The 14,737-nt window shown below is 37.0% G+C and overlaps 1 protein-coding gene across 22 annotated transcripts in view; it reads right to left on the reverse strand.

Moving 5' to 3' along the window:
• Positions 1 to 840: 840 nt before the first annotated feature.
• Positions 841 to 14,737, reverse strand: part of MAPK8 (mitogen-activated protein kinase 8) — a 55,857-nt gene continuing 41,960 nt past the window's right edge. For 11 of the 22 annotated variants that reach the window (XM_009677868.2, XM_009677865.2, XM_009677866.2 and 8 more), the window contains 6 exons: positions 14,077 to 14,148; positions 11,493 to 11,675; positions 9,128 to 9,252; positions 8,085 to 8,148; positions 4,273 to 4,350; positions 841 to 3,193 (listed from right to left, as the gene is read on the reverse strand). In XM_009677868.2, coding sequence (XP_009676163.1) covers positions 3,048 to 3,193; positions 4,273 to 4,350; positions 8,085 to 8,148; positions 9,128 to 9,252; positions 11,493 to 11,675; positions 14,077 to 14,148 — 668 coding nt within the window. In that variant the 3' untranslated portion in view covers positions 841 to 3,047. Of the gene's footprint in view, positions 3,199 to 4,272; positions 4,351 to 8,084; positions 8,149 to 9,127; positions 9,253 to 11,492; positions 11,676 to 13,641; positions 13,714 to 14,076; positions 14,149 to 14,737 lie in introns of all 22 variants that reach the window. The other 11 variants (XM_068950193.1, XM_068950195.1, XM_068950194.1 and 8 more) reach the window with 3 other exon arrangements.

Genomic DNA, 14,737 nt, shown 5'->3' on the forward strand with positions numbered 1-14,737 from the left:
AGCTGCATGCACTTTAGCAAAGTCTGTTGTTATGAAAATATCTTGGAATCACATAATAAAATAAAGCTCAATAATAATTTAAGAATAAAATTGTACAATGTATTAGATAGTATAATAGCAAACAAAAGAACAATAGATTAAGACAGCTGAACCCTAGCTACCTACCTACCTGTTTAGTATTTGTGACAGTGTACAACTGTTCCTGAAATCATTTCATATTTCAGCAAATAAAATGAGAAGTCAAGAATAGCCTATTGTTGTGATAACTTGGTTACTAGGAACCTAATCTGCTCGTCTTTGAACTTTGGCATCCCTTAATTTGCATAAAATAGAACAAACAGCAAAAAAAGTAACACTCCTAGGAAAATGGTGCCAAAAATGAACTACAGGTTCCAGCATGCAAAGCTCTGACCTTACTGATACAATCCCTTGTACTACCGCTCACTGCTTCACACCAAGGATGGCCCTGGAGAGCCCCACTCATTCATCAGTCCTACCTTAAACGGAAAAAAGCTCAATTCTCCTTACAGCTTATGCATCCAATGAAGTTGCTACTGCTAGCACACAGTGGTGAAAGACTAGACTCAACCTGTATGTTATAAGAAAAAAAGAACAGTATAACTGTTTCACTCAATATTCATTTTAAAGCATATTTTCTTTAGGGCACTGGAAAGCAATACCAACATGATTTTAAAGTATCAAAATATTTCAGTTACCACTGCAATCCAGAGGGGTCCAAAAATCAATTTAAATATGAATGATATTTACCAATTTTTGTTCTTAACAATATTTATAGGCATTAGAAGTAGATTCTGTCAGTATTAACTTAGCCACATTGGGTTAACCAGAATATCATTTGACTTTAATATAAACAATGAAGTACAATTTTTGTACGTCCAAAAATTCTGTCTTAATTCACAGCTTAAAATTTGATAAAAAGTTACAAAATAGACTGTTCTGTTGGTCTCTGTTCAACGTGAGCAGATTTTCTACGTTTCAGTGCTAAACGAATCCAAACACGTCCTGCCTATTCTGAGGTAATATACAATTTGGCAGGATCCTGTAAAAATAATTGCCTTAACAAACGTGGTTTAGAAAGGCAATATTGAAATATCGGATACAAGCGAGGAGAACAAGATTACACACACGTATCACTTACCAACAGTCTAGCCAGGCCAGGAATACAACTGTGCAGCTTATCAATTTAGTCATCTTTGAGACATTATCATTCCTTGTAACCCTGGGTTTTTTTTAAAAAGACATCTGTTAGATATTGAAAGCATTACTATGACTTATATCTTGCTGAAACATACTGTAAAGGCAGATTTTTCTCTTTCAGTAACAACCTCAAGAAGATATTCATTTTAGTCAACAAATTTGTGAGCAAACACAGTGAAGAGCATCGGTCATTCCTGGACGACCTCAACAGCCAGTCATATTATTTGCTTATGCTCTATGCCTGGCAAGACTTCTGTATTATTTTAGGCTCACTTATGTGAGTATCACTAATTTGAATTCCTCTTCATATTCTAATTCACTACACAAAATATGCATTTACACAAGGCAATCAATTATACAGCCTATAGCTTCACTAGAAATCTGCATTTTCTGAAGGAATAAATTCTGAATGATTGTTTAACTCATACATAACTTAAGTCGGTTATACATAAATCATTATGTAATTATAAAATGTAAACAGTTAAAATACTTCTGTGAGGAGCAGCACCATTTTACATGACTGTTTAGTAACTGTTCTACATATTTCAATATATCTTTTGTTTAAAAAGTGTATCGAAATCTGGAGCTTCAGTGCTGAAAACTACTGAATATTTATGACTTGAAATGAACCATTATTAAGATTTCTGCTACATTGGTCTCATGGTGAAGTGAAAGAGATAAATATTATTTTATATAGCACTATTTCCCTCTCCCTTTGGATGGCATATATTGCTCACTTAATGCATCAGCTACAGAAATCTTGCATCCTGAGGTTCTTCGACCACTTAATTGTTTTTAGCAATCAGTTACTTTTGGTGGAGAAAGAATGGCTGAAGTTTTGCCCCTATTGCATTCATATCACTCCTCCTTCTCCCCCAAAATGCACTCACCTTAATACAAACAAACTAACGAGAAACTGAACTCTCACATGCTACATGGAAGTATAGCCACAGCGTACTCATTTTCCCTGTTGGCAGTCTAGACGTCCTGGGTACACTTTGTTTTGTGTGTACAAAGACAGGCTACAGGCTAGAAGTAAACAGTTTATTTGCATTGCAATGTATTATTCATGAAGTATCCTCTCGTTTTATGGTGATCCTAAGATTTGGCATGCCACAATTCTGCAGAAAACATCATGTTCCTTTGTTAGGCTAGATGTTTCTGCAGCTTTGAAGATATGCTTTGCTTTCTTAAGTTCATAAAGCCATTCAGATGAGGTTAATTTGCAAAGAATTGTATATGGTTTCCCTAACAAAATTCACTAATTGCTGCTTTTACTGAAATATTATAGGCAAGCGGCCAAAATAAGAGGATTTTATTCACTGCCAGCACCACAGTAGTACACCCAAAAACTACAGCTGGCTACACTGAATTCTTTCCCCCTCCACCTGGATAAGGACATACGACCAAGCATAAAACTTTGAAGGATATCATGAACAAAACATCTGGAATAAATTCTAATTTAAAAAATTGAAAGCCTATAAAAATCTTAAATAATTCATGACATGATAATGACGACAACATTAACATGTGCTTTGATAAAACAAATCTTACAAATTCAGTAAAAAAAGATCAGCAGCATAACAGTAAAGCAAATATGCAGATTTTAAAACCACAATAAAAATTATCAGGTTTAATATTTTACAGAGTTAATTACAGCAAAAAAAGTGGCTGCTTTTAACACAACTTACAATTTTAAATTACAGCACTTTATGATGAATCCTACAATTATTTTTGAAAAAACACTCAAAAATACCACCAACTCTTAAAGGTGCCCTATCAATGACTAAAAGGACCCCACCCCTCCCTCCCCCCAAAAGACCAAGTAGTCATCTACAGCAACCCAAAGGTCCAGCTGATGTTTCTAGACTGCTGTCTGTATCAGAGGCCAATGTTGGATCTGTTGACATTGAAGACACATCATTTACAGATGAGGATGAAGATGGATGTTGAGAGCCATTGATCACTGCTGCACCTGTGCTATGAGAAACAAAACAGCAAATCAGTTGCAGATACAGTTGCATGGTTCAGTACTTGCATTAGTCTGTCTCCTCCTAATAGTCATTACTTTTCCCTGTTGATCAACAAGTCTGGAGAAACGTGTCTCAATCCATTGTCAAAATAAATACAATTCACAATTCTTTAATGTGGGGCTCAAGCCATGAATGGTATGTCAAGAATGACAGAACTCACAGGATACCTGTTCAATTAATATAAATGTTAATGGCTGAAGGCTAAAAATCACAAGCAGAAACAATACAGCATAAAGCCAGGGCCAAGATATCCTACCAAACGCTAACACCCAAAGCTAAAATATATCTACATATTTCGGTAAAGAAAGAAGGGGCTTTTTTTTTTTTTTCCAGGAGAGCCTCCCACTCAGGCTGGAAACTGACTGGTGCTCAGCCACATTGCTTACATCCAATTGGAGATATGCAGTGTTTTTCCAAGCTCTGGGCTTTTGTGAACTCTGAGTAGAGTCAGCAACAGTTGTCCAGCTCTTGCCACCATTTTTCCAACAGTGGGAAAGGAGTCCTGTCAATGGTCAGTCAATGTTCACATTTTGCTTCAAAATTCAGCAACAGTTTCTTTAAGTGCTTCATAATATTCCTTCTCGTTTAGAACGATTATTCAAGGCTGACAAGCTACAAGTCCTGTTTCATTATTTAACAGATGCAAGTAGTGGTTTTATCATTATGTGACACTGCACCAGCTACAAGTCACACATCTAACTAAGAACAACCAGAATATGCCAATAAAGTACTAGTATAGACCTGGATTCCCCATTCTTGGGGAATGAAATGAAGCGCCAGTTATGTGCGGACAATAATGGAGGAGATGACTAGATTAATAAAAAGAGATACTCCACAAAGTAATGTCAACTCCATTCATACCATTCAAATAAGCATGATCTCAAAGAGAATTCAAGAGCTTACAGGTCATTAAAGAGTCATACTTTGAGTTATATTATTCTTAGATGTCTCAGACAAATTTGCTGCCTCCTGACCTACAACTCAATGTAGCTTTTTGTACTGTGCTTTTATTGTAACCAACCTAAAGGGGCTGGTTGTCCACGTATAACCCCGTTCTTGGTTCTCTCCTCCAGGTCCATGACTTCCTTGTATATCAACTCTGAAATAAAGGGTAGGGAAGGTAGAAAAATGAAATTTGCAAACTCAAAACTCAATGGATAATCAGTCTCTTATTAAAACGTACATTTACATTTCATAGGCTTAATATCATTTGGAATTAGTTTTGAACAACATGCTATTGGCCACAGAAATACTGGAAAAAGAATGACTATAAAGTGATATAACAACGTACAGTTCTCTTCTGTTGGAGCTACGAGGGCCTTGCACTCTTAAGAATGCACTGACATTACTCAAAGTCTCTTTTGTCCAGACTGCTTGGGGACCTGAGGTGAAACCGAGTCATAATGACCAGTTATTATTAGTGGCTTCTTCTGTAGAGATGAACTAGATCAGCAATCTTCAAAGGAACAGGTAGACCACCAGGAACTTCATACGCTGACCGCACACTTAAGAGTCTTCCATTTAGCTAGCAGTAGTCTAACCTACATTGCCAAAACCTGCAGCCCTGTGAATTTATTGTAGCTGCACGTATACGGCTTTATTCCTTCAAGAACCGCTTGTGGAGAGCCAAACTCTTCCCAGATAGGATAAGGGGGACTCAACATACCTTCTCTAAGCAAGTCTTCTACCAGCCTGCAGTGTAAAATCTTCACCTAATAGGCAAGCTGTGCTTTTATAAGCTGTTTATAACAGCACCTCAAAAATCAGAGTTACCTACAAAGGTGATAGGTAATGTTTTGGAAAACAACTGTTTTGGAGAAGAGGTTTCTCAGCTCTGTCAATAATTCTTTCTTATCTCAAAAAACCATTCCACATACTACATCTATTACTTTTTCCACGAGGTAGCAGTCTGAATCTCTGAAAGAAATTCAAAATGTTTACAATTTGACCTGCCTTTTTCTTCTCAAAGATCTTTGCCCAAAGATGGTAACTGACTAAGATAGTCTTGGCAAGTGTCTGCTTCCTTAGGAGAGGCCAGACCACAAGGCACTGGAAAGACGGGAGCAAAAGTCAAAACAAACAAGCCTCAACAGCACTGCCATCCTCCAAACACACATTCACTACTAAATTTTCTCACTAACAACATCTAAAGGTACAGATCACCATGAAGTAGTATATAATTTTTGCATATGAGGAGACACTCTAAACGAACACAGCAACTGCATCCTCTAATTACAGAAGTTCCTCATCCTTTGTAACAAAGGTTACAAGCGCCACTAGAGCACTTTAACTTGAATCATATGCCTTGTGCACTGGTCAGAAGGTTTCTAAGCTAATGGCATCTTATTACCCAGAAGACTTCAGTTATGAACCTACAGAAGTAACAGTAGAAGAATAAAAAAAAAAAGTTAAACGCACTTCATAAGAACTGACTGCCAGACTACTACACTTCTCATGAGGCAAATGACTGTGATGTACAGACAGTTTGAAAGAAAAATTAAGAACTACAACTTTGAGGGCTTGTAGCAGCCTTGTGTCAAAAGTAAAACCCATATCGCTTGAAATACTTTCCCTTTCTTTTAGCAGTATAACTGTGTGTCTTCTGCTTCAAAAGGAAAATAACTTCACTTGGTAAGAGAATGGTGACAGAATTTCCACCATTTTCCCTATCTCTGCCTTTATAATTAAAATTCAGTCTCTAATAGGAAGTGATTTAAAAGCGTGGTAGTACTAGATTTTGCAGCCCTTGTGTCCAAAAGGACACCATCAGCTAATACAATGAAATTCTGTCAAAAATGATCTATGAAACATTTTCCCTACTTGTTTCCCTTTGGGGGAGAAAAGGCTATGCAGGCCTAATATCCTCTCCTAGACTTCTTCAGGATGATGTATTAGACTGCTCCGTGCACTACATTCTTGCTTAAATGCAACATTTATAGCCTGCACAGCTCTCTAGATACACCCCAACTCAATGTTACCACTAATCCTATTTAAAAGTCTTAAACCACTGGGAACTGAAGCATTTGAGACAGAGTAAGAAAACTACCTAAATAAAAAAAAAAAAAAAACTTGCTTATAAACTAACACAGCATGGTTATTGGCTAAAGGCACTGAAATATATATCAGAGAGAGGCTCTCAAGAACGAGCATGTGGCCCCACAGTGGAAAAGCCACACAGCTGCTCTGACCTCAGTGAAAAAAATGTAATTAGCAATTCAGGTATTTGTTCTGCCTTTCACTAAAGAATAACTAGCGCTAATTCTGGAACACACTAAATCCTCTGGTATGCTAAATTACACAATTAAGGACTGCAATAGTCCTTGGAAGGACCTTGGAAGGCATGCTTGCTATCTGCAGACATTTCTAAACAAACAAAACCAAAAAATCTTTTTTTTTTTCCAATGCTTAGCCAAACTATTACAGCAGGGGACAATAAAAAGCAATACGTTTTAGAGCTGGCTATGAAAACTTGCGCTCTTACAGTAGCTTGACCATGTACTTACACAGAGCTCTAACATAAAAACAGTATTTAATTTCTGAAGAACTATCATGTCATAAATTTACTATCTTCTGACTTGTCAGTAGCAACAAAGGAGAAAGCATATGATACAAATAATACACATACTAAAGCTCTCTCTATTAGAAGCAGAGATCTCATTTATCTTAAAAGTAATTTCCACATGTCTTTAAAGCAAGTCCAAGAGATACAGGAGGTTATTACAAGGTTAGGGATTACAATACATCAAAAGCTAACATCATGGTATCAATCAGATAACTGAAGTCAAAGGAGTATCAGCTCCTTAGGATACAGAAACTCTATTCCCACAAATTCTGTGAATAGACACCGGCACTTCAGAGGAAAAAAGGTGGGGGGGGGGGGGGGAGAGAAAATCAGGAACAGAGACTCCTCAGAAGGCTTCAGAGTCTTTCACATAAGTATTCCAGAAAGAAAATATATTCTTTTGTCACCTGGTCTTAATGCACCACAGGAACAGCTAGCAAGCTTTTATGCTTGGGCTGGTATGGAGGTTTAATTTAAAGTAGTCTAGACTAACTCTGTCATGAGCAGGGAAGCTCCGTTTTCTCTTAGCACCAAGACCTCTGCAGCAACACCAAACCTTTGAGAAGCAATTTCAAAATCAAGCACAAAATCTTATGGATGTTCCCTTTATACTGCATAATTTTATAGCTCATGCATGACCAGGAAATACAGACACTAAAACAGTACTGAACATTCACGATCTTGCTCTTGGAGGTAGCAGTCCTATGTCATATGTATGGTCTGTTGCGCATCTCAACCTCAGCTACTTTCCCAGGATCCCACAGGTGACAACCATGAGCATCTCTCACAGCAGCCATGGCCTCACCACCTCATCCCTTACTCACACCCCTCACAGCACCTGCCCTCAAATCCTTCTGTCTGCATTATGTTCAGTACAGTCACTGTTGGTATGCATGCCACTTGAAAACTAATGCTTCTACTTCAGGCCTGCACTGCTCAAACTCCTGAGTCTTTTTCAGCTATAGCAGTTTGTCCAGAAGAGCTACTACCCTCCTTAGAAATGCTGCCTTATGGTTTGCAAAAGGTGGGTAAAAGGAGCAGGTCTACAGTTGAGCTAGCTTAAATTCATTTGACAGAGGTTCAGCACCTTTACTGGGAAATTTTAAAGGGTCTGAAAAATCAAGAGGTTGGGAAGCACTGGTCTTCCTTCCTTGCCTTCCAAGTATTTTAAGTATATATTATTAGGCTGTTCAGCAGAATGTGAACAACAGTAATCCTTGGGCCCCAGCCTACTTTAAAAAGCCTTACTATACTTAAAATGTTATTCTTACCTTTCCATTCTTCTATCGTGTGCTCCCTCTCATCTAACTGCTTATCTGGTATTTTTGGTGGAGGCTGAAAAACAAAACTGACTCGTGATAAAGCAATTAAAAGGGATATGAAAAGAGAATTAAAAAAAATATAAATAAGGTCTTCAGAATATGAATCCAATTTAAAAATATGGTGTCTACCTATTCAAATGTTCTCTCATATGCTTATTTTCTAGATGCTGCTCCATGTTTTACACTTGCTCCAATTAGTACATTTGCTTACATTATCATAATAATTAAAACAGAAGCTGACCAGTCTGCTAAAATAGTTTGCCTGTGCCGCAGTCTCCAGCCCCAAACAACCCTTTACATAGGTTTACCGTTAATTACTAGATTTTCCCTTTAGATTTATAGATCAGCAGAATTCTGACAGTACCGTTTAAATCAAACATCTTTTTCCATTCTCAGTGGGCCATCACCTACTACCTTTCTCTTAAAAAAATAACAAGGCTTTTCTCAGCTTATTTCAATAATCCAGAAATGAGTTTTAGAGAAAAAAATTTAATTAATCCTCCTTTTTTTTAAATTAGTGTCAATAACTTAAACTCAAGATCTTGTACTCAGATTTTGCTGGAACACCTATTTTCTAGTTTACTGCATTTGCTACAACTAATGGAAGTATTTCTCTGGCCCAGAAGTAAACACCTCAGCATTTTATCAAGGGCAATCAACCCACACCGAAACAAGTAAAGCTTAATAAATTATACTTCTGCATCAGAGGTTTTAGATGCATTACTAAATGTCTAACAGGTTATATGCAATTCTACACGAATAAACACACACACACACGGATACAGGTACCTCAGCTGTCTGCAAGTTTGCACCCAGTTCTAATAAATACATCAATCAAAGTCAGTAAATATGATTACAGCTCAAGTTAAGCATCTAATGAAATGTGTAGCTCAGGGAATAATCTTCTTTCAAGCAATTAAATCAAGCATCACAACTCTAAGTTTGCTTTAATACAGTACTTTACTAACTAGAGACCTAAAATAAGAACTTACAGCTTCTGCTTCTGATGGATCATACCAAACATTGATGTATGGGTGCTGCAGGGCTTCATCCACGGAGATTCTTTTAGATGCATCTATAACCAGCATTTTTGATAACAGATCCCTTGCTTGACTTGCTGCAAAAGTGAATTTTTCTATTTAGACTAGTGACATATGTGGGTAATGCTGTAGTTTAAAGCTCATGAGGAGAGATGATCTGTGGTAAACAAATCATGATTTAATATCTAGGCAACCCTCACATAATTTGGAGTTTAGGAACGTGGTCCATATCACAAAAGAAAAACCATACAAAATAGAATAAGATTTTGTGTATTCTATAGAAACACAATAAAAATTTCCATCAAAAATAGTTTCGCAGCAACTGTGCATAATCCTCCTACAAACAAGCAAGGACACACCAACCACACTATTCTTCATATTTACCAAGACTGGGACATAAATTCTAAATAGCAATTAAAAAAAGAAAAAAGGAGCTGGACACCTAATAAAAGAAAATAAGTTAGAAGACAGAATTAAAAAAAATAATAATAATAAGGAGATGGGGAGTAGCGGACACTGATAAAACCTCCTCCTATTAAGCTTTTTTCCTAGCTTCTCCTTTTCTTTCTCTGAACAACAGAGTACAGTAAGTGAGCACCAAATATTCCAATTTTTTAGGCAAACTTACTTGAAAAATATAAATGAGAGAAGGAAAAGGAATCTGCCTATCAAAGTTAAATTAGCAGATCTGAGTGTTAGGCATTTTCAGTCTGTTTTTAATTAAAATGTCGGTGCTGACAGTTTGGAAAACAAGTAATAGGTAAAGAAAGATTGACTGAAAGATGAGGTGGAGTAATTCCAGCTAGGAGAAACAAACCTTCATATGCCAGAAAAGGACAAGAAACAAAACTTAATAAAAGCAAGGGGAAAATATACAAATTAATACCTTGAAGACAAATACTGTGGATATAGACAGCTAAATGTAAGACTAGTAAGTCAGCTGGATGGGATAACATGCCACAGAGCCATCAAGTCATTCCGCTGCAACACCTGATCCTACAAAACTGCAGCTCCGGCACACGCTTATTCTAATTTGTTCGGTTCCCTTTTAGAAAGGGATAAAAGTAGTTCAAATTCATCCAAAAGCTAAAATTATCTCTAAGACGACCGAAAGTGATTGCACGAAGCAATATTGTTTCACCAGATTAGAAGCACAGCGATAACGATTTTGAAGTATTTGAATGATAAATGCTGAAGGAGGAAAGGATTGTTTATGATGATCCAAAAGCATCTATCAATCTGAGTATGCTTTCTATAAGCTTCTCAAGGTATGGCTGAAATTCCTATCCCATTAAATTCTGAAAAATTCAAAGGATACATTAGCATAGGCAAAAGATTTATATACGGCAGAGAGGGCAATCTTGGGGAAGGAGGAGGAAGGGATGGACACAGCCAGTGATATCTTTTCAATACATAATACCTAGTTTGATTAGAGAAAGGCATATTAAGGAAGCTGTATAAACTGCATCTGAGTAAAAACAGATACCCCTTGTGAACAGATACAGAAGCAGAATTTTTAATAATGGGTGATTTCATCTACATCTAACTTCCAAATAAATTCTCTGAGCTTAAATACAGAGATGGAAAGGCAAGTCCTAAACATCTGCAGCTTTTCATTTTCTTGCCATGAATTCTGCTGTGCTGCCAAGCAGGGTATTTGCCACGGTTTTAGCTGGGAAAGAAAACACATACGTCTCACCATGTTTTCAGCGTACACTGCCCCTTCTCAAATCTGCCAGAGGATATCACATCCTTACCTGAAACATAACTCTGCTGGCAGTGCAGCCTTGGCTGGAATAGCGGTGGGCAAGCACCTCCTGTCCCTCTGTAAGTGTAAATTGTTTTTTTCCCTACATAAACTCTAGTTGTCAGCCACAGAATTCGTGGCAAGTTCGAGGACAGCCTATGGAGCAGCTGTCTTCTAGAAGCAGTAAGTCATTTCAGTAACTAAATGGTATCTATGTGTTACAAATATACCAACTTTATTTTCATCTCTGAAGAATGAAGATTGCTCTAGATAGGTTACTTCTAATCCATCCTTCCCCTGCTTTTCTCTGCCAAGTTGGTATCTGTCACTGAGAGGAACATGCGTACTTTTCTTTACAAAGGCACTGCCAGAACAGGAGCTGTTTCAGAGATGAGAAAGCGGAGGTAAGAATACCCCAGCAGCTCCATCCACTCCCATGATATAAATATTGTGACATTTAAACCCTTAGGGAGATGACTTTACAGTGGACAGAAACGAGCTATATTTTTGTTCAATACGACATGGTTTAAAAACTTTTGAAATGTATAACACACAAAAGACAGATCTTACCTTTAAGTTTATTGTGCTCAGAATCAGCTGGGAAAAGGACATCTGGAAAGAGTTTCTCAAAACTATATCCAGCGTACTTAGGTCTGTTCTCCACATAAGTTCGGACTGTTGGCTGTAATTTCTTCATAAATTCAGGGCAGGGTGTTCCTAGCTGCTCTATAACTTTATTCCATTGATCAATATCTAAGGTTATGCAGCTAAGAAAAACAGTGTCTACTATTCAGCTAAAAAGTTATGTTTAAAACATATGAAATATCCAACAGAGATAAAACATAGCAAATTATAATAAAAGACCAGATTCATCATCATTAAGTAGGACGACCTTCTTAAGGGAAAACAGTGAAACCAAGCAAGACTATGAAGAGTAATCAAGCCAACATGAATTTTACTCAAAATCATAAGAATTAGCTGGCAAAGGATATATTTCTGAGAAATGAAGTAAATGGAAAGACTTGCATAATTTATTTAATAAATTCAAAAAAAAATTTTTAAGGAATTCTGGAGAAACACTCACTTTTTGATCTAAACGTATATTACACAATAATCAAGCTATTAAACATCCTTAAGGCCGTTGAGAGAATTACCATGTATAGGTGCCTTGTCCTCGGTTCTAGCCCCGACACCTTAGCCGAGTTCTGGACTCTAACAAGTCAGTAACCTTACACTAACGACATGTAACGCAGAGTGCTGGGGGTCCATAAAGGCTGAAATCTTGTTCTCCGCAGGTCAAAGAGAAATTTATCAAAGATTTCAATGCAGATTTCAAGGATACATAACACACATTTGAAGTGATAAGTTTACAGAACTTGCAGAAGAATCCAATAGATGTTACTAAACATAAAAAAGCCTTGCTTGGCTCAGGAGTTCTTAGCTGCAGGTGGTTAGAAACTGGGGGAGAATGGGGTGAAATTTTAGATACGTTTATCTCACTCATGTACTCTTCCCAAGCGTCTCTTTTTGGCTACTGTCAAGGAGAAGATATTGGGCAGGCTAAACCTTTAGTGTGAGCCAGCAGGCCCTCTCTTACGTTCCTCTGGACTGGACAGTACACCTTTATATAAGGATTTTAAAGCGCTTCTACTGTGATTCAGCACACACTTGAAAAAAGTATTGCCATCGTATAACACTGAGGCTAAACTGAAACTCCATGCTAGCAAAGCAGATTTATAAAGCTAAGCACAGCACAACCAACGCAATGACAGAGCTGTGTGAAGGTAAGGATTCCTTGGATCTCCTCACTCTGCCTCAAAATCTTCACCTCTAAACTATAGTGCATCCAATATTAAGCAATCAACATGCAGCAAAAGCAGGAAAGATTTCTCATGGCATCTAACTGAAACTGGAGTCTAATTTTCAGTAAAACAAGTAAAATACCAAACTCCAATTATACACCCACTACTTTTTGTGAAGATCCAGAGGTTTCAGTTTTATTTGCATGCAAGAGATCCTGTGTTGGTAGTATTGTTAACATGATACAACCTACACAGATACAACCAAGTCATTCAGGGAACAGAAGCACAAAAGTGCCAGATATTTCTGAAAGGTGTTTACAGGATCATTTTTGCATACAAAAATATAGAACTCCAGACTGTAACCATTTAACTGGTTAGGTCGTCTATAAAACACACACACACACACAAAAAACCTGCTAAAGCCCTCAGGTACCAAAAAGGATTAATAAATTATTACATAAAAATGAGCTTCAAAGCAAAAAAACCCAATTGATGTGAATCAGTAAAACACCACCTAAAAAAAAAAAAAAACAAACCTGTCTTAAATGTGACAACATCCAAAAGCAATGATAGACACTATATAAAATTGGGAAAATAAATAAATAAATAAAAGGAAAAAGGAAAAATAAGTCTGTTTGCCCACATGGTATTTTGTTCATCTTGCTAGAGTTTCTTAGTTGCACTCATCTCTAAAGATAGTAATACAAGTTAATGCTACCTGCATCGTTGTTTTGATTTCTGTGGTGTAACTGCAGTCATTGTTGCAACATCTTGGAATGAAAACCACAAACTTGCAAATCGCATTTTGAAAAGGCAGTTTAAAAACAATATTTTAAAAACTACCTTAACCTGGCACTAAATTGCTGCAGTATCTTTTGACCTCTTAAAACTACATCCTAGGCCAAAGGTAAGGATACGATCTGTACCAGGAAATAAAACACCACCTTTGATCATTTCTCCCATGATGCACCCAACTGACCAAATGTCAACTGAAAACAAAATGCAATGATATTAACATAAAAGATAGTTATTAAAATAAAGTAAATAAAAAACATCTAGAGACACACACACACACATGAAGTGATTATAAAAAGCGTGTGTAATGAAAATGAGTGAAGATGAATGTGTGCTAACTACAGGACCAGCAGAGACTATGTCCTACTGCTAGGTGCAGCCTGAATATAAATGAAGTTCTTACCTCAACAATTTTTTTTCTTTTTAAAGTGTATCACAAGAAAAATTCAGGCCCATTTAAGAAAAAGATTGTACAATGTGCATTTTCATGACAGAACATTAATAAAAAGGTTAATCACTTCCTAACTAATCAACCTGCTGCAGCAGCACAAGGATACAGTCCCTTCCTGGAAAGAGGATTTTGTGGCAAACCATTTCGCCCATAATGCACCCCACAGACCATAAATCCACTATGTTTGTAGCACAAAAAGAAGGAAAAGCAAAGCAAACAGTCATTTAAAATTAAAAGAAGCATAACATGATTGCATCCTATATATTGCAGAGACAGCACAGGAAGAAGAGTAAGTCTTTACACTAATCAACGAAACCGCCATATAAACACAGTATATACGGGTTAGCTTTTAACTGTCTCAAGTGAAAGGCAGAAAAAACAGCCTTTCGTTTAACATAGTGCTACAGCAAGAGCAGGGAGGGAGGGAGGGGGAGCGAGGGAGGGAGAGGGAGAGAGGGGGAGAGAGAGAAGCACATGAATCAAGCAGTGTAAAGCTCTTCAAGTTCTGCAGCTTGCAAAGCTAGTGCTGCCAATGAACTAAATTGGGGCAGCAAAGATAAGTACATTTCTTCAAAATAATTCCATTATAGTTGTAGGAATCATTTCAAAAATAGCAAACTAAACTGACCTTTAAAAATACAGCACATCTAAATAGCTTATGCTTTTAGGAACAGAATTAATTAGTTATTACACAAGGATAAAAATTTGCCATCAAGTATTTCCTAAAAGTCAGTTTACCATGCATTCCTCTTTCCCTTTAAATACCA

Source organism: Struthio camelus, chromosome 7 (assembly GCF_040807025.1).
Source record: "Struthio camelus isolate bStrCam1 chromosome 7, bStrCam1.hap1, whole genome shotgun sequence".
In the NCBI taxonomy this organism is placed as follows: domain Eukaryota; kingdom Metazoa; phylum Chordata; class Aves; order Struthioniformes; family Struthionidae; genus Struthio; species Struthio camelus.